This window comes from Etheostoma cragini, chromosome 21, assembly GCF_013103735.1.
Source record: "Etheostoma cragini isolate CJK2018 chromosome 21, CSU_Ecrag_1.0, whole genome shotgun sequence".
In the NCBI taxonomy this organism is placed as follows: Eukaryota; Metazoa; Chordata; class Actinopteri; order Perciformes; family Percidae; genus Etheostoma; species Etheostoma cragini.
In genome coordinates, this window is record NC_048427.1 from 11,740,757 (window position 1) to 11,763,458 (window position 22,702).

A 22,702-nucleotide genomic window follows, 5' to 3' on the forward strand; every position below is an offset into this window, starting at 1 on the left:
AAATAAAGATTAGGTGAATCCAACTCTAATAAACTCTAACATCCCTTTTTAAAACGCATATTTCACAGAAAATTCTATTCTGGGGGAAAAAAACAAGCTACTGCAAAACAATAAGACACACACTTGAATCACGAGACATTTCTTTTGACCTCTAGTACGGCCCATGGTAGATCACAGATGAACATGAAAGAGAACACAACAGCCAACTGCAGCAAGCTGTAAGCCGTTGGACAGGTTTATTTTTCAGGGGGAATAATGCTTCTTTGCAGTTCAGTGTTTGCAAGAATTATTTTATGACTCAATGTGAGAGGAAAAAAATAACACAGTGTTCACTGCTCTGCTGTCTGCACGTTTTGGTTTTGTTAATACATTGATTCCCAGAAAGTGATGTTTAAAATGTGATTTTCTGTCATGTTTTTGATGATCATCTATCGTGCACTAAATCTTATGAACAAGAGATACTGGATACTAATGATTCTTTGTGAGGGTCATGAACAAAAGCAGCCTGAATAATGCCCGAGATCTCAATTTAATGGGCTGAAATTTCTGCAAGAAAGCTCTAAAAAATTATCCATCTGTTCAATGCTCACATGCCAAAGCTCACTCAGATAGCTCGTAGCACTGTCTTGCGTATGCAAATATGTTTTGCCTGGAAATCTATTTGTAGTTGCTTGAAGGAATCCAGAATGGCCCTCCTTCTGTCTCCCCTCGCCGACTCACGCGGGGCTCCCTCTTGCCGTCTATCTCCTCTCGTGTGGAAAACATTTTCACCAGCTACACACGCATGGATATGCAGTCAGTGGCACCGCCTTGCCTCAGACAGCTTAAACCACCATGAGCCAATATGCAGATCTCACAGGCACACACTGGCGGCCCTGTCCGCAAGCAGGACAAGGAGCCCTGGAACTGTTTGCTTAGTTGGATAATAAATGCAATAAAGTGACACAGAGGGAATAATTATCCACTCTACGAAAAGGCACGGCCACAGATTGTATCCTTCCGTTACAAAGTCCTTCTTTGGTGCAGAAACAGTAGAGTGTGGCCCCAAAACATAAACATGTCTGCATGGAATGAAACAGTTGGGAAAAGAAAAGAAGAAGAAAACCCTTTTTTATTTCAATGTTTAAAAATGATTTGTGAATAGACACTTGAGATGTTTTAACAGTTAAATTAATGAAACACTAAAATCACTCAACGAAGGTAAACCTGACATGGGTGTGTAAAAAGAATTAGTACCCCTCTTAGGCAGAGATGCAAAAAGAAGGACAAACAGACCTTGTCTGTGTATGTGTGTGTGTGCGTACGTGTGTGTACCAGAGGGCTGAGAAGCCAAACTTGGACAGATGGTCCACAAAGGTGTTACCACACAGTGAGTGGGCACTGCGATTGATGCATTGCAACATCCAAGAAGGTGGAACATTTGGCTGCTGACCCGCAGTCAGAACTCCTTGGCCCTGCCGTCTCCTTATTTAGCTGCTGCGAGAGAGCCGACGGGTGATTTGGTCAGAAGAAACACACACACACTCGGAATGCAGCACTTTCCCACCCTCAAGGGAGCCTTGATGGGCTGCGCACTGGAAACTTCTCCCTCGTCTCTGCAAAGAGGTCACGATGGTGGTGCAGGCAGGGAGGATGAGTTCACAAAGACATGGAGAAGAACGGAGTCGCCACACTGGAACTTAGGGTCACTGTGTTACACTTGGATGGAGAAGATCTAACCTTAAGCTTATTCTGAGGGGTGTTGTTAGTGAAGCAGCTTCAGATGACTTGAGTAACAGATAACTTCACATCTTATTCTGTCTGTTTCACATGGTTCACTAAGGAACACTGGAGACAAAGGCCCATAAGGAAGGGGCACAGCCGCTTTCTGTCTTTCAAAGTAATCTTCTGAAAAATGTCACTATATCAATGGAGCACAAGCATGAAAATGGCAGTATGCATGCAAGAAAACCTTGGATAAGTCTAACTTAATTTGACTAAATAAGAAAAGAATATATATTTTTTTAACTCCCCTGTTGGAATTATGTATACAAGTTATTATTCCTTTAAAATGTGTAAAAAAGAAAAGATGATTAAGAAAAGGAAACGCAAGAGTTCAAAGAAGAAATATTCTCTTTAATTACAAAGATTATTAGTTATGCACATGGCAAGTTTTTATTTCAGACCCAAAAGCGTTCTTACATCAGTTGAAACATGGAAAATTCATGAGTGAGTACCTAACCGAAGGCAACATTATGGCGATGGATATTAAACATGATAATTGTTATTTGTCTCTGAGTGCAGTTAAATCATTAAGTCTACAGTAGAATTCATGCATCTCAGAGTTTGCTGTATTATTATCCCCTTTACATCCTCATGATCAATAGCATTGTACAAAACAAATGTGTACTAATTGAATGAATTACAGCAGGTTTAATTTTATATATGTTGTTATTGTTACAATATGTTCAAATCAGACAAAAACCTGTACATTTTTAAATTATAGTTACATTGCATTTGATAAATTAAATGCATATTTGTTGAAATTTGCTCCTATAGCGGCAACATTTGAATCACTTTTTGGTTTATAACCTCATCTCCTAACTATGCCAAATCACATCAGAGGAGGCATGACAATGCTTCTCTTCCCAGAGTTTCTGTTCGACATGAACTAGTACAGAGTGCCACCCTATGGATACATCCAGCACATCAACATTTTGTGCTTGATGTTTACCATCTGTTCCATAAAAAGATGAAGCTTTGAGATACAAAAAAGACTAGTTAAAATACATAAACATTAGAAGATTGATATTGATCCAAAACTATTTAGCAAATGGTTACTGATGCAAAACAACTGACTTCTGTGTACCACCAAGTATTGTTTTTGGTTGCCGGTGTATTTTGCTGCTGAAGATAGTTACAGGTTACATATAGGAGCATGTTCATCCTTTCTATTTTCCTTACCTACGAAGAGGTTCTTCCTGCAGTATTGAAACAGAGACGTGTGGACTTTATGGAAGAACAGTAGACGAGCTCTAACATGAAGGAACATTGAATCTAAGAAAGAAAATTACACATGTCAGTATGAGTCCAACACAGACCTCTAAATCCCTCTCTGCATTCAATTCCACATCGAGTCAGTCATCATCCACCACCATCACGTTACCATTCAGCTCATACTCCATATTGCCCCAGTCAAAGATGTTACCCTTGGGGACCTTGTGTCCATAGTGCCAGGCCTGGATCATGCTCCTGGAGAGCACAAAGTCCCACATATTCAGGTCTGTTATTTCCCCTACAAAGCTCTGCATGGCCTCTAAACCTCCCAGGTGTTTGTCTGGGTCCTGGCCCAGGAGGACGGTGCCTTTTGGACGGATGCTGTGCCCAGGTTTGTAGACCTGATAGGTGCTGCGTTTCCCTTCCACCCAGAAAGCAGTGAGGCCTGTGCGAGACTCCCAGGTCAGGCAGAGGCTGGTGCGGAAGGTGGTAAGGGGCGGCAGGTGGAAGAAGGTGCCGTCACCGCTCATGTAAAAGGAGATGCGCCCGTCCTGCTCACGCCACACGTTGAGCTCGTCATAGTCGGTTGTGCGGTAGGCGAACAGGATGATCTGACGTTCTTCCGGCAGCTCAGTGGCCACCCGCATGCAGAGAGTGAAGGCCCTCAGCCCCATCTCCTTCTGCGGGATCAGGGCCACAAAGCTAAAGTCTGTCTCATAAGGAAACACCAGGACTTTGTCGCTCAGACCCACTGGAGCAATGCAAACAGGAAAGATAGAGTTAATAACAATAAACAACACATGGTAAAAATCTGAAGATGAAGCAAAAATGCATTTTTTGCTAATGAAATTGTGTTAAATGCATACCTTGGGTGGCTGATGAGAGTGTCAGAGACCATCCAAAGACACCAAGTAGACCCACAACAAACCTTACAGTGTTGACACTCTGTAAACACACACACAAGACATCCCTTATACTATAAAAGGAAGTTCTACGCATCTTTGAACATACCTGTCACATCATAGACCAAATGATTTGAGAAGTTGAAGAGGGAATAGCTTTTCTTACCATTTTGATGTTGTTTAGTTGTTACTTGATGTTGCCAACTCAGTCCCACTTGCTCATGCCCCGTGCCCAGTCCTCTTCCCTCCTAGCACAGGCCATGACGTCAGCTCTTCAACGGATGCTCTGACAATAGGCCTGGTGTGTCAAGGCTGGGTTGGTCTTTTCACATGTGACTGATGAAAACACACATTAGTGCACCTATGTGTATGTGTGTGTCTATATCACTAACACAGTGGGCACATAAAGGTGAACCATCTTTGTTGGAGCTGTTCTTAACGATTTAACAGACAGAAGGGACAATGAGACTCATTGTCAATACTGACACTTTAAATATGCACATTATTTCACGAGCACGTTTAGTTGTTTAACTCAATGTTCGGTGGGCAATACATTTCTAACAGTGTCACTTAATCATACCAGTGCATATAACAACAGAAACATCTGCAGTAAACATTATCCATTTGTCCTTGTTAAATCCTTAAAAACAATTATACGTTGGCTTCATGTGCAACTTGAGTTGTGTTGGATTTTTTAGGTCAATAATAATGATGGAATTTATTTAAGAAGTAAACTTTGATAGCAGCTGATATTTTAACATAAATGCAAAAAATAAACTTTTATTTTTAAAGAACGTGACCAAGACAAATTCCTTTCTGGTGGCCAAACTACAGTATGCAACCGTGATACTGTTAATATTTGTTTGTTGAAATATCTGCAGTAAGTAAGCTTATATCAGCCAATATATAATACTATAAGAAAACATATCAGTCTGGCTGATTAATCAGTCAAGCTCAGACAGATTTCATGTCTGCTTTCATGAAGATCTGACAATCAGAATGTATGCTTGTTTTAAAGAAAACATACAGCAACTTAAGAGGTTTAAGAGGCTAGACAGTCGGTATATGAATTGCAATCACTGGACAGGTATGCAATATGGCGGGAATATGGAGGGAAACGTGAAATAACTCAATACCTGCCTCGTCACAGATTGTCCTGCAAAGATGTATTTTCTTTTGTAGTACATGCAATATTGGTCATGTGTTGGAAACCATATCATTCCTATTCGTTATTTTTTAATGAGCAGCAGTACAAATGTCTCCATACTTGGTATCTCTTTAATGATAATCTAGTGTCACAAGAACAACAAAATTCAAAGTTCACTGTTTAATGGGGACAAACAAAATCTGAACCAGGCATTTATGTTATCAACATATCTACATTTAATACATTTTCTCAAGCACTAGGATTTCTCAAGAAAAAAAAGCAACCCTATTTTGTGAAGAAATTAAATCTGAGATACACAAGCAAATTATTTACACTGCCTGCACCACGACCGCCAACAGGCTTAACTCACCACAGACGCACATTCGGCTAAAAGAAAGGTAAACTAATAGCACTGAAATGAAAATGTGTGCTTACAGTGTGCATGTGACCCAGCACGCAAAAGATTTAGACTGAGGTATTGATGAGAAAAGATGGATTTCTTCCAGCATTTCTAACATGGAGGAGGTTGGTACAGTGATGCTAGCGATCCCCAAAGGCCTGCAACAAAAACTTAGTTTCACACTGATGATTGGTTTACATAAGCTGTTGCAGCCATTTTCTTCATAACTGTGACACTAAGGAGAAGGTGTGTAAAATGAACAATGAAAACCATCCTCTTACCTTTGAAAAGAAAAAGAAAATGCATTTCATGCTTGATGATGATTGCAGGCCAACAGCACAAGCATAACACAACGTCCAAGCACATTTTTGTGTTTCTATGAACGACACAGACCATTCTCCAAAGCAAGTTAACATCAACCGCAAACAGCTATTGTGATCAATCAACACTCAAACATTTTCAATTAATATCCAGCAATGTGAAAACCTTTTATGTATGAAGTGGTTTTCAATTTGTTTTCTGCATCCAGTTGAAGGCCTTGCTTCTCTTGAAAACTCTGTAATGTCCTGATAAAAATCCTTTTTTGAATTACTGTAGGTTAAGCCTCAACCTAAAAATTGATTAAGTATACATTTAAATTGTCTGTAATTGGGTGCGATTGATATGCAAAGAAAACAAACAAAAAAAAACCTAAAAATCTACTCAAAATCTTACACTATGGTGAAATGGGTGGGTATGGTTGGAGCGCCACCTGGCGGTGGAGACGGAACTTGATTACCTAAAACTATTTATCAATTATCAAATATTACAATCATGTAAAACTTGCATACAAACTAGTCATCGTTGAGAACATGTTTTTGGCATTTTACGTACCACTTCAGCAAATAGCAAGTACATTAAGAAGTGGACAAACGCTCCAATGTTTAACGAAATAAATAATTAAGAAATACTAGAGTCAATGCTAAATAAAAGGCCAATCTAATGTAATCAACCACCATTTGTAATTTTTTTTTTTTTTTTATTGGTGGTTTTGTGAAACACTGGAGTGCAATGCTGATGCGTTCCAAGGATTCTGGCACTCAGAGAAAGAGAGAGGCAGAGTAGGGAGTGAGCAAGAGAGACCTGAGAACGTGGCCCCTTATTTTCGGTGAAGAAGGGAGTCGGGTTTGAGACACTAGATACAACATGACAGAAGAGGAAGTAAGGAGAAAGGATAGAAAGAGCAGAATAAAAAGGGGTTTTAAAGGGAGCAGCAGGCCATGAACATCGAGCCTCAGAAGGTAGGAGCGGGGACTTTTACAGCAAAGATAAAATGTGGGGAGGGAGAGGCAGACCGAAATACATGGCTCCCATGTGGTAGTCCATAGTGTGGCTTTTCCTGCTTGTGTAAAGTACATTTCCAGGAAGGGGGTGATCTGTTCTCTACAGTTTAGTGTAATCCAGGTTTTGTGTTGAGCACTGGGGTATGATGGAGAGATAGGAGGAGGTGCGGGGCCCTTTAGTAGTCCTCCACCCAGCCGTTCTCCTGGATAAAGGCATCAATCACTTCCTTCATAGCCAGGTTGGGGATCAGCTGGTCCTGGGTCAGGGGACTCCTTGTGACTGGGTCAAAATGACCCACTCGCTGCAGAGAGAGCAAGTTAATGCTAGTGTTAGCCTCTGTGGTTGTATTTTACACATAAATGAACAGATAAGACCATTTTATTTGGGTACAACCACACCAAAATTACAATTTTTTATTCAGGTTTACAATCTGCAGGTTACATGTGAAGCAGTGCTTGTAAAAAAAAATGTCATATGGGCTCACAAGAACAGGGTATAATAATAATAATAATAATAATAATAATAATAAAAGAATAATGGCTACTGTTGAATCTTATCAGCAACTGAAAACTTGATTTCAAAATTCAAAACTACTGAATATATTGAACTTTAAATACCACTGAATTTGTAGCACTGAGATATTTTACTTTAAAAACCACACATTTGAAATGATGTGATCTGAATCCCCCTCTATTTAGTCATTTTAATTACTAAATACTAAATTTAATTTAGTATTTTGGTGCTATTTCAGTGGAATTTAAGTTTTAAAATTGAGCCTTCAGTAGTGACACACTTTTTTTAAAATAAATAAGACAATTTCATACAAGACGCTTGTTAAATTAGATAGACCTAAGAAAAGCAGTTCATAATAACCACTTTTGAATCAGCTTTATGTGAAAATTACAGAATTGTGTTAAAATGAGAGTGGGATCGCTGGGTCTCTCCGACCATGGTTTTACCTGTAGGTGCTCTTCAATGTCCTTGCGATCATAGGTGATCCCACTGGGTGTGATGCAGGGCTCCCTCATCAGCTCAAAACTGATCTTCCCACACAAGTAATCTGGGATCTCCCGCTTCTGATCAAACAAACAAAAGCAGCAAGAGTCACACTGATGTAACACTAAGAGATATATGGATAGGAAATCAGAATTTCTAGCATAACACTTTGATTTGATATAGATGAATCTCGTCTTTTACCGGTCTTACAGTGCTGATTACAGTTTAACGTTAAACCGCTGATTGCCAAGACTATCTACATTAACATGCTCCGAAACCCCATTACCCAGTCCAAGTTTAGATAATATTATATGAAAGCACCGCTCAATGCTCATACTGAAAATATTAAATTGTACTATTGTAAGGATGCATAGGCATGTGTTACATGTAACACCAAGGACTCTGTTGTACGGATTTTACAGTTTTTCCCCTCAATCGCTTTGGCACAATCATCAAATGATATTTAAACTTTGTCAAACCATTTGCCTATTTAATGAACATTAGGTTAGTTGTTCCCATGACTACAGTCATTTATCACTGCTTTGGCACAAAATGCATTACGTAGCCCTTGCAGATCATAATAGTTTCCATTCATTTGCTATTGAATCATATTACTCTCAAATGCAATTATACACATTGGGCCAATCCCTACATGAAAAATAGAACAACCACAATCCCAATAACCTGCCACACATATAAGATAAATAATAAGTATGTGGTATTGTTGTTGAAGTTGTAAATGTAAATGTGCTGTATTTATATAGCGCTTTTCCAGTCTAAACGACTGCTCAAAGCACTTTTACATCTACAGGAAACATTCACCATTCACACACACATTCACACACTGTGGCCAGGGCTGCCGTACAAGGTGCCACCTGCTCATCAGATAAACACTCACACACATTCACACTCCGATGCACAGCACCGGGGGCAACTTGGGGTTCAGGACACTTCGACAATGACTGCAGGGGCGGGGATCAAACCGTCAACCTTCCGATTGGCAGGCAACCGCTCTACCACTGAGCCACAGCCGCCCTTCTGACGTTGTCAGATGTCTTTAGGCTACATGATAAACAATTCAACTCGCTCACAATTTTGAGCACCCAAAGCAAACAGGTGACAGATGAGGATGTCACAGCAGATTGTTGTATGGGATTGCATTGCAAGAAATGATATTGGGTGTGATGCTGCTAAAATGTTGTGGCCAGACAGAGAGGAGAGATTGGATGACCTATGAGGTTGTTAACATTTGCAGCAGATTTTCTTTTTTTCTTGCACATTTTGTGCAGTATTTCCTGATCATTATGTTGTTGTATACCTTTTTCCTGTACAAGCTTTCTTCATGTATTTGCGGTTGGCTGGTGTGTACATACAACGATAAAAGTATAGTGTGTGTGCCATGGCTGATATCAGTAATCTTCAGCTGTCTAAACATACAATGTTAGCAACTGGGCAATCTCACAGAGGGTAAGCATCACGCTTTTCACAGTAAACTGTCATTTTGGTCTTGGTCTAAGCAATGTCAAAGAACCCTTTTGTTTTGATGGCAATGATGTATTCATTGACGGATTTCTTTACATTTTAGTTAATTATTTTGATTGAGTAATCACCTTTTGCTGGTCACATAGAGTGGTGTGCTGATTGTATCACATGCTGTGGGTTGTAATTAGAGTTTTGAAAATTGTGTTTGTTTCAGTAAATGTGCCAAATTGAATGAAGAAGGAAGGAAGAAATCTAATAAAGTAAACAAGCCAAGTCAGACCTCTGAGCTAATGCATGCACAACTCTGTAGCCAGGGCTAATAAAACAAAAACACGTAGGCTCCGTAATCTCAACCAGCGTGAACCAAGACAGCACACACTTTATTAACTTGTATAGTGGTAACAGCGGCGCATGACGCTAGCGTCACTTCTTCCGTTTCTACCAATCACAATAAAACCCCCACTTAAATTCACTCAGAGTATTTGGCTAAGAGAAAACTCAATAAAAATGTTTTTAAACAACAACTAAATTCTTTGCTGACATTAGATTACAAAATAACTGCTATTGATGTTTTTTCCTTTTGAACCAGTGTATTTTGCCTGTGTTTCTGACCACTCAGGACCCAAGAAAGTGCAGTGGAAGTGTAAATTTGATGAAATGAGCGGTTCTCGAGAAATCTGTAAGCATCATTACCACAGGCCACGCAATCGGCCCGTTTTGAACAGGCATGTTTTAACGGGCGCTGCACCGTTACAAGACAATCAATCTGTAATATGTGTGCTGTCATTTCAACTGACAATTACATGACCACTAACTCAGTTCAGTCAACAACTATCTATAGCAAGGATAATAATTTGGAAAACATATAGTGATGGTTACCATAGAAACAAGTTGGGCTGGAAAAAGGACATAACTATCGGTCCTTCACAGATTAGCAATTACAAACATTAATGGTAGCAGATTACTGAAATATTCAACACAGGAAAATGCAGAAAGAATGTCCACACTCTAAAAAACTACACACAAATCTGAAAGTGAGCTTGAGTCTATTTCTATTGTTGCTATGTCAACGATCAAAGAAGATGGTGCGAAGTCGGTGTGTACTGTTAGCTTAGATGAATTTGCGTGGGTGAATGCGATCAGTGTGTGACAGTCTGTCGGTTAGCCTTTAACGATGGTGACCTATCCAGGATGTTTCCCTGCTTTTTGCCCAATGCATGCTGGGATAAGCTCCAGTCCTACTAAAACACTAATAAGTGAGTATGACAAATGACTGACTGAATTAACTAATACAATTGTTAACTATTACATGCTCAATTGACAGTAATAAATACTTCATTTTCATACTTACTTTTCTTTTCTCATCCACTTGAGAAAAGAGCTCATCCATGTCCATGAGAAACTTGTCCTAAGTAGGTCACAATTCCATGTTACCCGACATATTCATGAATATTCAGTTACATATATAAAAGTACTATATTTTGATCATTCGAAGCATTACAACCAAGTAAGTCCAAAATCTATATAAAAACGTACATGTTTTGATGAAATCTTGGCAGCGTCGCCTCCATTTTGATTGTCGTCCTGTTTCTCTTTGTATTCTTCAAGTTCTCTGCATAAACACAAAGATATTATAAATTACCTCCATCATCCAAGACAAAATAATAATGATACCCACATGACAGAATCATATCAGTCATTCAAGAGATCATTACCACACAAAGACAGCACTCTGGATATTTGACTCCTTCCACACATTCTCACCTTTCCTTCTCAGCAAGTATGAGTTTAGTCAGATAGGCATGCAACTCGTTCTCCTGGTTGATGCGCTTGTCCTCAATGCTATTCCAACGTTTCTTTTTTGCAATGCGCAAGGCACTAGGGATGTCATCTCCAAAGTTCAGCCTCTGTTCTTTGGCCAGATTAAAAGCTGTGGAAAACATGACAGAAACACTGCTTCATTATTAAAGAGTTACCCACAGTTTTCTTTCCTTCTGGCATCTCGTTTAGATATATAAAACTTTCCATTCCTTCCACTGTCAAATACTATATTTAAAATGATAGAAACCCTGACAAAGCATACAGTAAGACCTCCCTGCAAACACATGCCATGCCCACAAAGTGCCTCATAGCAGAAGCGCTGATATAAGAGCCACTATACCACTAGAAATTTAAAAGGAAAGATGGACATGGACTTAAAAATAAATGAGGAGGTACATGAAAACATATGCCATGCCCACAAAGTGCCTCATAGCAGAAGAGCTGATACAAGAGTCACTATACCACTAGAAAATTAATAAGAAAGATGCACATGGACTTAAAAATAAATGAGGAAGTACATGAGTAACACTGTGCCATTTATGAGCGAGCTGCTTTTACACAGTACCACAAAGCTTTGCACAGGCTTCACCATCTTATAGTGGTTTGCTCTGACCTTTTTGCAGGTTGCCGATGGCCTCATCATAGTTCTCCAGCTCCAGGTGACACTGGCCCAGGAAGAAGTGGGCCTTGACTGACTGGCTGTCCAGCTCAAGCGCATGCTTACAATCTGCCAGAGCCTTGTCATGCTGCTGCAGCTTCACATGGCAGAGAGCCCTGTTGGTGTAGTACACTGCCACCGATGGATTACGGTTCTGGGAGACAGGAAATACCAGACAATACACATGCACTGTAACATCATGGCACTGTAGACTAAGCTTCACAAGTAAATTCATTCATTCATTTGATGTCTCTAACAAGGATACTATGTTTTAATGTTTTTTAGTAAAGAAGATGCCACTCCGCCATTGGTATTATTATTATTTTTACAGTGACGGTTACTTACAATGGCTTTACTGTAACATGTGGCAGCCTCCTGGTACTTGCGGCAGAGGAACAGTCGGTTCCCCTGCTCCTTCAGCTCCTGCGCGGTGGAACTCTTCTCTGGGCTGCCGGCCATCTTCTCCACCGGCTCTGCGGGGCCCGCCTCGCCCTGCTTCCCTATCCTGTTCCCCGTCTCTTCGGCTGGCTGACAGGTCCAAGAATGCCCTGTCCTTCCTGAATTTCACAAACTAGATCAGAAGACAATGTGCATGTAACGTTATGTCAACATTTACCGTGTGTATTCACTGCAATACACCTGCAATGCGCGCCTTGTGCGACTTAGGTGCAGTCCTTGATGCCACCCAAAAGGAATTCGTTTAATTCGCTGACTGTGCACACAGCTCAATAATACAGCGAGGTGGCTAGACTGCCGGCGAATTAACTATTCATGTGGCGGACATCAGTGGTGACTAAATGAGCACAGCTAGCATGCCAGTAGAAAGCATTAAACTGTACTCTCACGGTCCCTACCGTTGGTGCAAGGCTATTAACTTAACTACACCACTGGTATACAAGGCACTAGAGGTTGTAAACAAATAATGTTACAATTATTATTGGCTAACTAACATTTGAGACACAGTTGTGGTTGCAGCAGCAGGCAGAGAGACAAATTGACAATGTCGTTAATTTTAGTTACCAGCAAACAAGAGATCGGTTCTTAGCTAGCTAGTTAACGTTAGCTAAACTAGCATAGTAAGCTATGTTGTCGATTTACGCCGGTCGGGCGTTACACTAGTGAGAGCAGTTTTGTCAGCTCGGCTTTATTACCTGCAGTGGCTGAAATAATCAGCAACTAATTGGACTATAGGTATTATAGTCCTGAAAAATCACATTTACCTGAACAGCGTTAAGCAACCTCAGAAAACAGAAATTAGCTAGTGCTAGGTTTGCTTGTCTGCTAACGCTACACAGCCTATTGGCATCTATGTCTGCTACTTCCATGCAAGTTAAGGTTTAGTTAGCCACTCTTTACCTTATATAAATAATCTTACATCCAGGTGAAACAGATATTATATGATTTGATATCTTAAACGATATTTTTTCCCCATACGAGCTGTCATGACAGGTTGTTGTTATGCTGACGTCAAACGCTTACGCGACGTAGACGGAAGCCGAACATACTTTTTTCTTCTCGTGACAGCAATCTTCCAGAATAAAATAGATACTAAAGCCAAATTGCATCCTACCACCTTGAATAATCTTTTCTTTCCTAGGGAATATAGAGTGAACATAAAAATAATTTCAGTGTCTTTGATTGACCACAAAACGTGTAAAAAGTTATTTCATTATAAATCATTTGATGTAGCTAATAATAATGTTCCCATGGCAATAAACTAGAAAAAAAATCACAACAGAGTTATCGCCAGCAGATGGCGCTCTACAATCAAAGTTTCATCCTAACCTCAAAACTGACACTAGTGCAGATAGATAGATAGATAGATAGATAGATAGATAGATAGATAGATAGATAGATAGATAGATAGATAGATATTGCAAACATTCTATACATCTCAGATAACTTTTTTTTGGCACTTCATGACAATAGTCTATTCATCTATGGGAGGCATTTTCAGGAAAGTTAAATCTGATTATTATCATTGCTATCCCACCCACAGAGCAATTCAACCACACACAGACAGATCCATAGATGACCTTTATAGCCCTTTATAAAAAAGAAGAACATTCAAGTTTAGCCATGGAGGAATTAGCAAGGCTGTGACTGTGACTGTGAGGGGGTCACTTTCATCCCAGCCTGTTGGGCCTCTGGGAAGGCTCCGCACAGAGATCAGCGTGTGAAGATTAAGGCACATCCCCTGAGCAAACACACTGATAAATGTGTGAAGGGGGCCGTTGAGCCGCAGACCCACCAGCACTGTGTGTCCCCAGCTGTGTTTACCTATCTCCACCAGTCTGGACCACTGATCCCCCAGAACACCCACCTACCTAGCCAGCCCCTAGTTCCATCTCTGTATAAATGGGGTTTTAGGCCATAGATACAGACTGGTGAACTGTTTTGCCTATAGATACCAGGAATACTAATTTCTAAGTCACAAAAACACAAAAGTCTACCCTCTTGACAGAAATGAGGTAGACACAATATGTACAATACACAATAGTTTCAACTAAAATGATAACCTTCATTAAGGAAAAACTAGGAACTGCGTGTTGTTTATGACAAGGTATTTGTGACTTAATTCTGAGTGAATACTAAAAATGTAATATTGGTATTTATATATATTATCATGCAAAGACTAATTCAAGCAATACATCTATTTCCATGTTTGCTGTTATACACATAAGTGTATGATAATTGCAATGAATCACTCAATCTCATCCAAATTCCTGCTCTGTGTGCTCCCAAATCCATGGACATGGACATTCAAAGTTTCCCCTAATGCAATCACATTTAGAACCCAATTATCATTCAATAGTACTAGTTTGTTTTAATTAAAAGAAAAATAAATCATCAAATAGGGGTTATATTGGTTTGACTGACCAAAATACACGATGGACATACCAATAGAAGCGTTTTTAATAACATCTACATCATTTTTCATTATTGATATGAGTAAAGTTTAAATTTGCTCAGTATATGCCAGAGTCATCTTTACATTGCCTTGCTTATCTTGTTCAGATAGTTTATGTGATAATTTCTGAAGCATTTACTCAACCGTTTAGATTAAGATTAAACTGTAATAATAAAAAAAGGACTAAGATTAAACAGAATTTTATCAAAATATTGTGGGAACAAACTGCCACAGCAGAAGCTGGGAGTAATTGGAGAGATTAGGTGACTGTTTGCAAAGGATTATAAACAAAATAGAAGCTCCACATTGGGATGGTTCACATGAATGCACATACATTTAAACTGCCTCACCCTTACTCACCAGCTCTGTGCCCACTGTCCAACATCCCAACCGTCATGGACCCCATCAAACCCAACTGCTGCCCGCTGCACCAGCTGGCTGAGCTTCCAGTCACCTTGGCAACGAGACTAGGAAGTTGCCTGGCTCCTCTGGCACAGCTGAAAAGCAGCCACTTCCTGATTGATTCAGGTCATTCTTTCTGTCTGTGTAGTCGTTTTCCCATTTGGCAGTGGTCTCCCCTATTTAGCGCCAAAGCGTCTGAAAAGAGAAAAAGGGTGAACACACTTTCCTTAGCGTTAAGGAAAACCTCAGGTTCAAATGGGTAAAACAAAAGCCGTATTTATCCACAATGGTGGCCTTTTGTTTAGTGGGTTTGCTCATTTTGGGAAGGGGAAGGGCTCATAGACTTAATGCAGTTTGTTCAAGTGGGTCTGAATGCAACATTTACACAAAGATAAAAGAATAGCTCCACTGCCTCAACTGAAAAAAAGATGGAAATGCGGGACATTATTGTTTCAATTTACATCTCAGCTGATTAAACATCTTCTTTTAATGTAATAAAAGGAAGGCTGCTGGTGCTGAACAGTTAGACTTGTGTATATTGTCACACTGTCAGTAAAAATCCTTCATGTCACTGTTTATTTGTGCTTTTTTCCATTTACAAGCTCTTCTATACTCACACACAACTATGCCTGCTTACACACTCAATAATTAACCATCAGACTTTGACACAGAAGAAAACAACTCAAATGCGCACACGTGCCAAGCAGTCAATTATCACTTCACTCTTTACATTGACTTACCTATAATCTACTCTTGTGGCAAACCCCAACTAAAAATGGTCATCAAGAAATCAAAAGTGCGCTCTGTACCCATACAGAGTGCACACAGGAGGATCTGCATGCACAGTGGATTCCAAGTACCAAGTTAGTACTTTGACATGTCCTCAAAGTTGACCTTTTAGAATAGAAACATTGTTGGATGTTGTCATAAGGACTTCAGAAGGATCGGAAGAAGTGTTTTTCAGCGGAACATTTGAAATTACAAAATAAAGTGCACTTAATCAGAGATTAGTCTTTTCTAACTGATTATCCATTGTGAATTGCTCTAAATATATCCATTTGGCATTTCTCATTAGCAACAAGTTTACTCCCCAATATATGTTATTTCAACTCCAATAAGTAATCAGTAAATGTTTTTCTTAAACAAAATAAAATTACGGACTTTAAAATACTCCAAAAAGTACACAGCAAGGCTACTAACAGTAATTTGGATGACTTGTCAACATTTTAGTTCGTTAGTGGTTAGAAGTGTTTGGTAATCATTTATAACAAACAATTGACTGTTTAAATGTTCCTTTATGTGTGCCTGCTTTAACTCTGAACCACTGGTTGCTAAAACCGACTCCTTAGGTTAAGAGTTAAATGAGGGATATCCTGATGCTGACCCAAAGGCAAGTAAGAGAAAGGCCAGAGATACCCAAGGGCCAAAGGTCCCTCGCACACCTCTGCAGCCTTGATTAAGCTTCCTGACAAAAGGGAGCGGGTGGAATAACTCATCCTATTCAGACCTTGCACACACAAAATGGGAGCCAAAAAATGTGTATTGTTAATGAGAGCTGAATCTCCTGTTGCAAAGTAAAAACTTTAAGAAATTCTGTGCAAAGGAAAACAGAATTTGAGGAGATTTTGTGATCAGCAACAACTAAAATGGCACATGTGCAGAAGGCAACATGCAGTCAATATATATATATTTTTCTCAGACTGGATGTAAATGACACAATATCTTCAGTGTATTTCACAACCTTTGTTGGTATTAAGACATAAAAAAGCTTAAGTAAACTAAAATCAAAGAGTTTGTTTTTGAAACTTGCAGTGTTAGTCCAAAAAATCTTTCACACCCAGGGGGTTACTACTACACACTGGCCGAGACACCCCCACTCCCCAAAACACACACATCATGGATTGATGTGTGACGGCCGGGGGTGGAGGCGGCTGCTGTGTAGCTTGTATAAGTGACGGGGGAGAAGTTTTACAAAAGAGTTTTTGGAGGGAATTCCAAACTCTTGAGCCTTAGCAATTCAGGGATATGGAGTAAAAACCATCCTCCCCTCCTCCACTGCAGCCTTTATATAAAAGTTAACCATTAATCTATCTGACAACTACCTCCAGATGGAAACAACATTTGTTTACTGATTGTTGCAAAAGACAAGATTGTTTTTTTTGAAATTATAACAAGCTTTTTTCAGTCATATGTCATTGCATTATCAATTCAAAAGCAATTGTTCCAATAAAGCACATGCAAATCACTAGTGATGACTAATCAGTGTGTTTTTAACTAAGAAAAACAAAGGGGATCTTCACAAGATTGAACACAACCAGCAGGGGCACCAAGAAGAAATAAGTTACTTTCCCTCCCTGTGTTTTTTAACCCATCCCCCTGTCCTTACTCCCCCAGTAACTCCCTGGATGTCCCCTCAGGTCGTGCTCTCTAGGGTCACCAACCCCACCCTGCCCGAATCCCAAACCCCCACATAATCCAAAAGAGCTAAAGCAGACATAATGAGCTGTAGGATAATTGTGTGTGTGTGTGTGTGTGTGTGTGTGTGATAGTTCACAGTCAAAGGGGATTGGGAAAAGGCGAGTGTTATATTTGACTGACAGGCCTTTGCAGACTTTCAGAGCAGTCAGACATCAGAACACATGAATAGTGAGACACACACACACAGACACACATACACACACATACAAAACTATAAAAAAAACACTGCTTTCCATACAGTTATTTACATAAGGCATGACTCACGTCTAAACATGCGGATGCACCACTTTTATTATTAACATTACTTGGAAGAGCTCATTTTCAGGTTCATAAATCTATATAGAGGTTATATCAGAATAGGTTTACATGATTTAATTCAGAAAGAAAACATAGTTTTTTGTACTGCACAATGCTGCAGCTCCTCTTTTCACTCTGTGTGTTGAGCTCTCTGTCTACTGAGCAAGGCATCACACTTCTATTTTGCTGGGAGTCATACACACGCAGTAGCTAGGTAAGGACTACTAGCCAGTCAGAAGCAGAGTATGAGGGCGTGTCCCAAACTGGCAGCTAGGCAAGCATTATAACATGTGTTACATGGTGACATGCGTTTGTCATGGAAGTAAAGGCTGATGGAGCTTTTTGGAGCAGTTCGTGAACAGTGTTTTCTGTGGAAGATGGTAAATCTCTTTGGGGTGGACTTTGGGCTTTTTCACTTTACAAACCTATAACGTGCACAAAAAAGATATAGAACACAATAAAGGAAAGGGCAAACTGCCTTTATGGTGCTAATATTTATGGGAACACAGTCCGTTCTGTCAAGCTAGCTAGCTCTGTGATCTTCAGTTCCTACTGACACTGATACTGACAACAGAAGTCCTAAATACTAGGTTTGAATGCATGTACAAGCATAACTGTAAGTCAGCACCAACTGACAACAAACACTTAGCATACTTGTCAGTGCCTACAGCTTTATTTCCCATTTATAATGAAACTCTTTATAAAATGTACACTGCTATCCCGAGAACACAATGTTAGGGGAGAGTAAACTTCCCAGTGCCAAGACAAAAGAAAATATTGAGAGATGGGTCAGAACTCGCATAATTCTGGTGAGTGTGCTAGCCGTTAGCTCGCTGGCTACAGTAGTTCATCAGCTAGCCCTGCCATGACTGTATTACAGAGAACTAGATTCAAAGAGGAGGCCCCATATCTATCATTTCACAGCATTCACCAATTTGCTGCAGCTCTTTTTTCAATGATTGTGAATGGGGAAAATGCTTTTTGTGACCACTACAGCAAAACATTGGTGTTTTTTTAAACACTAACACATCAACACAAACATCTACTAAACTACATTTTTCATTTAATGGTGGACATTTTTGATGGCATCAAATTGTACATGCTTAAAACGCATAAATAAAATGGCATTTTGTAATAAGGGCTGTGTTTTTGAAAACAGAGCTGATTTGAACTAAAACAAATACTGGCATACTTGAATGATCAACACAGATGATTCATTGGTGTCTGGAGGCTGTTAATCATTAGATTTGGATGAGACTGATGTAAGACATGTTTAGTTTGGATGATTCATCTGAGTATGCTCCTCCTCTGTTGAACATAATCTTTGTTTTGCTGGACTATGATTCAGTATTGTGTGTTGCTATAAGGTGTATTCTTAAACAGTTTAGTACAAATCCTGTTCCTATCAGTTCCTCATTAGTAGACGACTGTAGAGACATTATTAGATACCCAGATTGGCGTCTATCTAAGTTTTTTTCCATCTTTGTTGCCTGAATAGAACAAAACACATCCCTTTATTCTACCTGCAACAATCCAGCTATTTGTTGTCACATAAAGTTGCTGGAAGCAGCTTTTCTTGATCCTAGAAGTGTGTAGTCGGCAGATCCTAAATTGGACGGTAATCAGATCAGTGTGAGGAGTTGACAAATGACCAATGACAAACACTGGACCCTGGAGGATGGGAAGGGTTTCTAGGGGTCAAGGCTGGGGTCAGAGGTTGGCTTTTCAAAACCGCTCAATCGAAGGGCCATTAAATCCCATCTTTGTGTGATTTCTCAGTGACGCGCCGTTGTTTCATCGTAGGCCCCCAATCCATGCACTACATGCCCAGTAAAAGCTACGTGTACAGAGCTCCAGTGGTGAAAGGATGACCAGGCCAATGCTATTTTCCCTATTGGATCAAATGCAATCAACAAAATAGTTTGCTTTTCCTTGGTTAATCCAGCCAGCTAAAAATGAAGGTATGAATAGTTACAAGCCATTTGGAGGAAAGGAAACAATGTTTTAAACAATTTTAGAAAAAGTCTCATAACAAAGTCATCCATTCTGCTGTGCAACCCAAGTCCACATAAAGATGAGTTTGGTTCTTAAACGTGTCTCTTCCAATTAAAGCTTTCTAATTCTATTTTACTTGATAAAACGCTTCTCATTCGCTCCCCCTCAGAATTAAACCAACGGACAAAATCTTTTCCAAAACCAACTATTCTATCATAATTTCGTGAAAGTGCCTGCCATAAAGCTCTTTATCAGTAATATGAATGAGAAATGCTTTGTGATCTTATTTTTTTTTCTTAACTACTCAATGTGTGTTATCTCATGTGTAAAGTATGTCGTCTCTGGGCCGTCCTGTCTCTAGCTTTGTTTTCCTACGCCTGCCGTCCAAATTTCCATCACAAACATCTCACCCTGAGTGACCCTTTGCTTTCTGTCTGGGAAGAGGCCCTGATTAGCCTGCATACATGTGCAGATAGGCCAAAATTCCTTAAGTCGGGTCTATGTATGAATGCGTGTTTCCATGTGTGTGTGTATGTGCATGAATATAGAGAGGAAAAGTATGTGTGAGTGCAAGCAGTCATGCATATGTGTGCATGCATGACTGTGCCAGGCAAAAAAGCCTCCTTGCTCTAGTAAATCAGCAAGTTCCCTTTTCCTCTTTTCGATCTCCCGTTTGCTTTCTCACTTGTCTGCACTTCTCTGCAGGACGACACAGTTCACTGTCCCCCCCCCCCCCATCAGCTTCCTCTGTTCATCAGTCATGGGTCAGGTGAAGAAAATAAAGCCAAATAACCACATGGAGCTTTGAGATAAATATTTATTGCCTCTGGGATGCTTTGCAGAATTCCTAATATCCTCAAAAAAGGAAAAACAGGAGCTGATGGCCATTTCAACGAAAGTTGAAATTTCATTAAATTCAATGTGTGAGTCAAAAACACACCTAAGCATTGTTTCATCATAGTAAGACCTGTAGAAAACATTGGTAAAGTCAAGAAACCTGCCACAGACATCTCTCCAGGCATTCGTCCCACCTGTTGTATACGTTTAAATACACCTGTTATCATGGTAACATCCAGCCTTGCACACCAGTATACCCCAAGGGATAGGTGATATGATACCCCTGAAATAAGAGGTGTGTGTGTGTGTGTGTGTGTGTGTGTGTGTATGTGTGTGTATGTGTCAGAGTTGGGGGTTGGGTTTACTCTATGATGGAGCCAGGAACACACCAAATTTTGTCAGTCCCCTCAAGGGTTTCCCAACCCCAACAATGGCTACCTCATTTGTAACAGATGCATACATTTTATAAAAGACAGGTCCCATTGATGAGCAGTAGGACACTGAAATGCAGGTGCTGAGAGAGCAAAGGGGAGGGCAGCTCGTGTGCAAGGGCAGTTAAAAAAAATGTAGTTCAAAAGGAGCTCAAGGACGAGCTGCAGGTCACCGAGTAGTCTGAATGGAGTCGTCAAAAGATGGTGGGAGATAAAAGACGCTTTGGATTTAGGTTTGGTGTGCAATTATGGCCCCTATTCAGAGATATTAATTGTTATCTGGAGGCTGAAGCAGTAAGGTTGTTAGATTACTGCAGAGGATGGAAGAATGATCACTAATCACTTCTTGTAAAGCAGTGGTGGTAGTGTGCACATCCCCACCGGTGAGGTGCAAGGCAAACAGGAGCTGGATACAACTTAAAAGAAGGAGGTGCCAGCACTCTGCTATTTGTCCCATACGTTTATTGTGCTGCCCGTTGAGTCTCATCCCTTCTTATCCTTGTACATGTACGGCCATTTAAAGTATAAAATCCTGTTAGTTTTACTTAACTTGCTCTACTTTTTATCCTTAAGTGTTTGCATGTTATTCCTCATACCGCACAATTGGTTGATTTACATTCACATTTATTTACATTAAGCATATTATTAAGCAGTTGCACATTTTAGTCTTCTCATCCTGTACATACTCAAATATTTTTTTTATTTTTTCATATTATTATTTCATGTATATTGTATGTATGTATATTTTTCCTAGTATTTAATTTATAATTATATTTGTGCTTTGTGACTGATTTTGCTGCTGTAACACCGGGATTTCCCATTTTTCTTGGGATCAATAAACATCTATCTATCTATCTATCTATCTATCTATCTATCTATCTATCTATACTGTATCATTTTGTTACTGTTAAGCACTTTGTAATATTAGTAAACGACTATTAATTGCAAGTTAAGGTAAAAAGCGCTGGCCTCAAATCATTTTTCAGTGGTTTGCTCAACTCCATATTTAGTTACAAACTTCACAGCATTCAGCTTTAAAACCTTAACACATTATTAACTTCATCACTTGAAACTTAAGACATTAAGGCAACGTCAGGTGTAATTCTGACCACCGGCCAGATTTCAAGCCTCCACAGAAACAGCTGAGATTCAGCACCTGTTAAACTCAGTATTTTTTCTATGATGTGAAATGTGATAGGTAAAAACGTAAGCTCATCCTGCTCATTATTCAGCTGAGTGAGCAGAGGGGGTGTTAGGATGAACAGGGAGTTTTTTTGTGCATGGGGAGATAGCCAAGGGGGTCATATTATTGGCATGTGTCTATTGTTTGAGAGGGCCATTGTATAGGGGGGTTTAAAGTTTAAAGTCTGTATGTGTGTCTGTGTATGTGTGTGCAGGCAGGCTAATTATATTCTGCACAGCCAAGGATGACCTAGTCTGGCCAAACTTAATTTACAGAGCAGGATGCAGAAGAGGAGGAGGAAGAGGAGGAGGAGGAGGAGGAGGAGGAGGAGGAGGAGGACAAGTGCAATCAGGCAGCAAAGGAAGAAAATAAATGACCATCCATTTTTATTTAATTATTGCACCATCTTACAAGTGTGAGTTCCAGATAAGTGTCTTGCAAATATGTGAAGTGTGTGTGTGTG

The 22,702-nt window shown here is 39.8% G+C and overlaps 2 protein-coding genes across 4 annotated transcripts; both read right to left on the bottom strand.

Annotated features, from left to right (window-relative positions):
- Positions 1 to 2,094: 2,094 nt before the first annotated feature.
- On the bottom strand, positions 2,095 to 4,272 carry crp1 (C-reactive protein 1). Its single transcript, XM_034860456.1, has 3 exons — positions 4,045 to 4,272; positions 3,843 to 3,921; positions 2,095 to 3,727 (listed from the first exon to the last, which is right to left on the bottom strand). The coding sequence occupies exons 1-3, from the start codon at positions 4,045 to 4,047 to the stop codon at positions 3,117 to 3,119; spliced, it is 693 nt and encodes a 230-aa protein (XP_034716347.1). The 5' UTR covers positions 4,048 to 4,272; the 3' UTR covers positions 2,095 to 3,116.
- Positions 4,273 to 5,190: 918 nt separating this feature from the next.
- On the bottom strand, positions 5,191 to 13,210 carry stub1 (STIP1 homology and U-Box containing protein 1). Of its 3 annotated transcripts, none has more exons than XM_034860453.1 (8): positions 13,062 to 13,210; positions 12,051 to 12,276; positions 11,661 to 11,859; positions 10,991 to 11,156; positions 10,763 to 10,838; positions 10,578 to 10,634; positions 7,708 to 7,824; positions 5,191 to 7,049 (listed from the first exon to the last, which is right to left on the bottom strand). In XM_034860453.1, the coding sequence occupies exons 2-8, from the start codon at positions 12,162 to 12,164 to the stop codon at positions 6,924 to 6,926; spliced, it is 855 nt and encodes a 284-aa protein (XP_034716344.1). In that variant the 5' UTR covers positions 12,165 to 12,276; positions 13,062 to 13,210; the 3' UTR covers positions 5,191 to 6,923. The 3 variants fall into 3 exon arrangements, with proteins under 3 accessions (XP_034716344.1, XP_034716346.1, XP_034716345.1); XM_034860455.1 differs by having other exon boundaries at positions 12,051 to 12,262; positions 13,062 to 13,199; XM_034860454.1 differs by having other exon boundaries at positions 12,926 to 13,199.
- Positions 13,211 to 22,702: the final 9,492 nt, after the last annotated feature.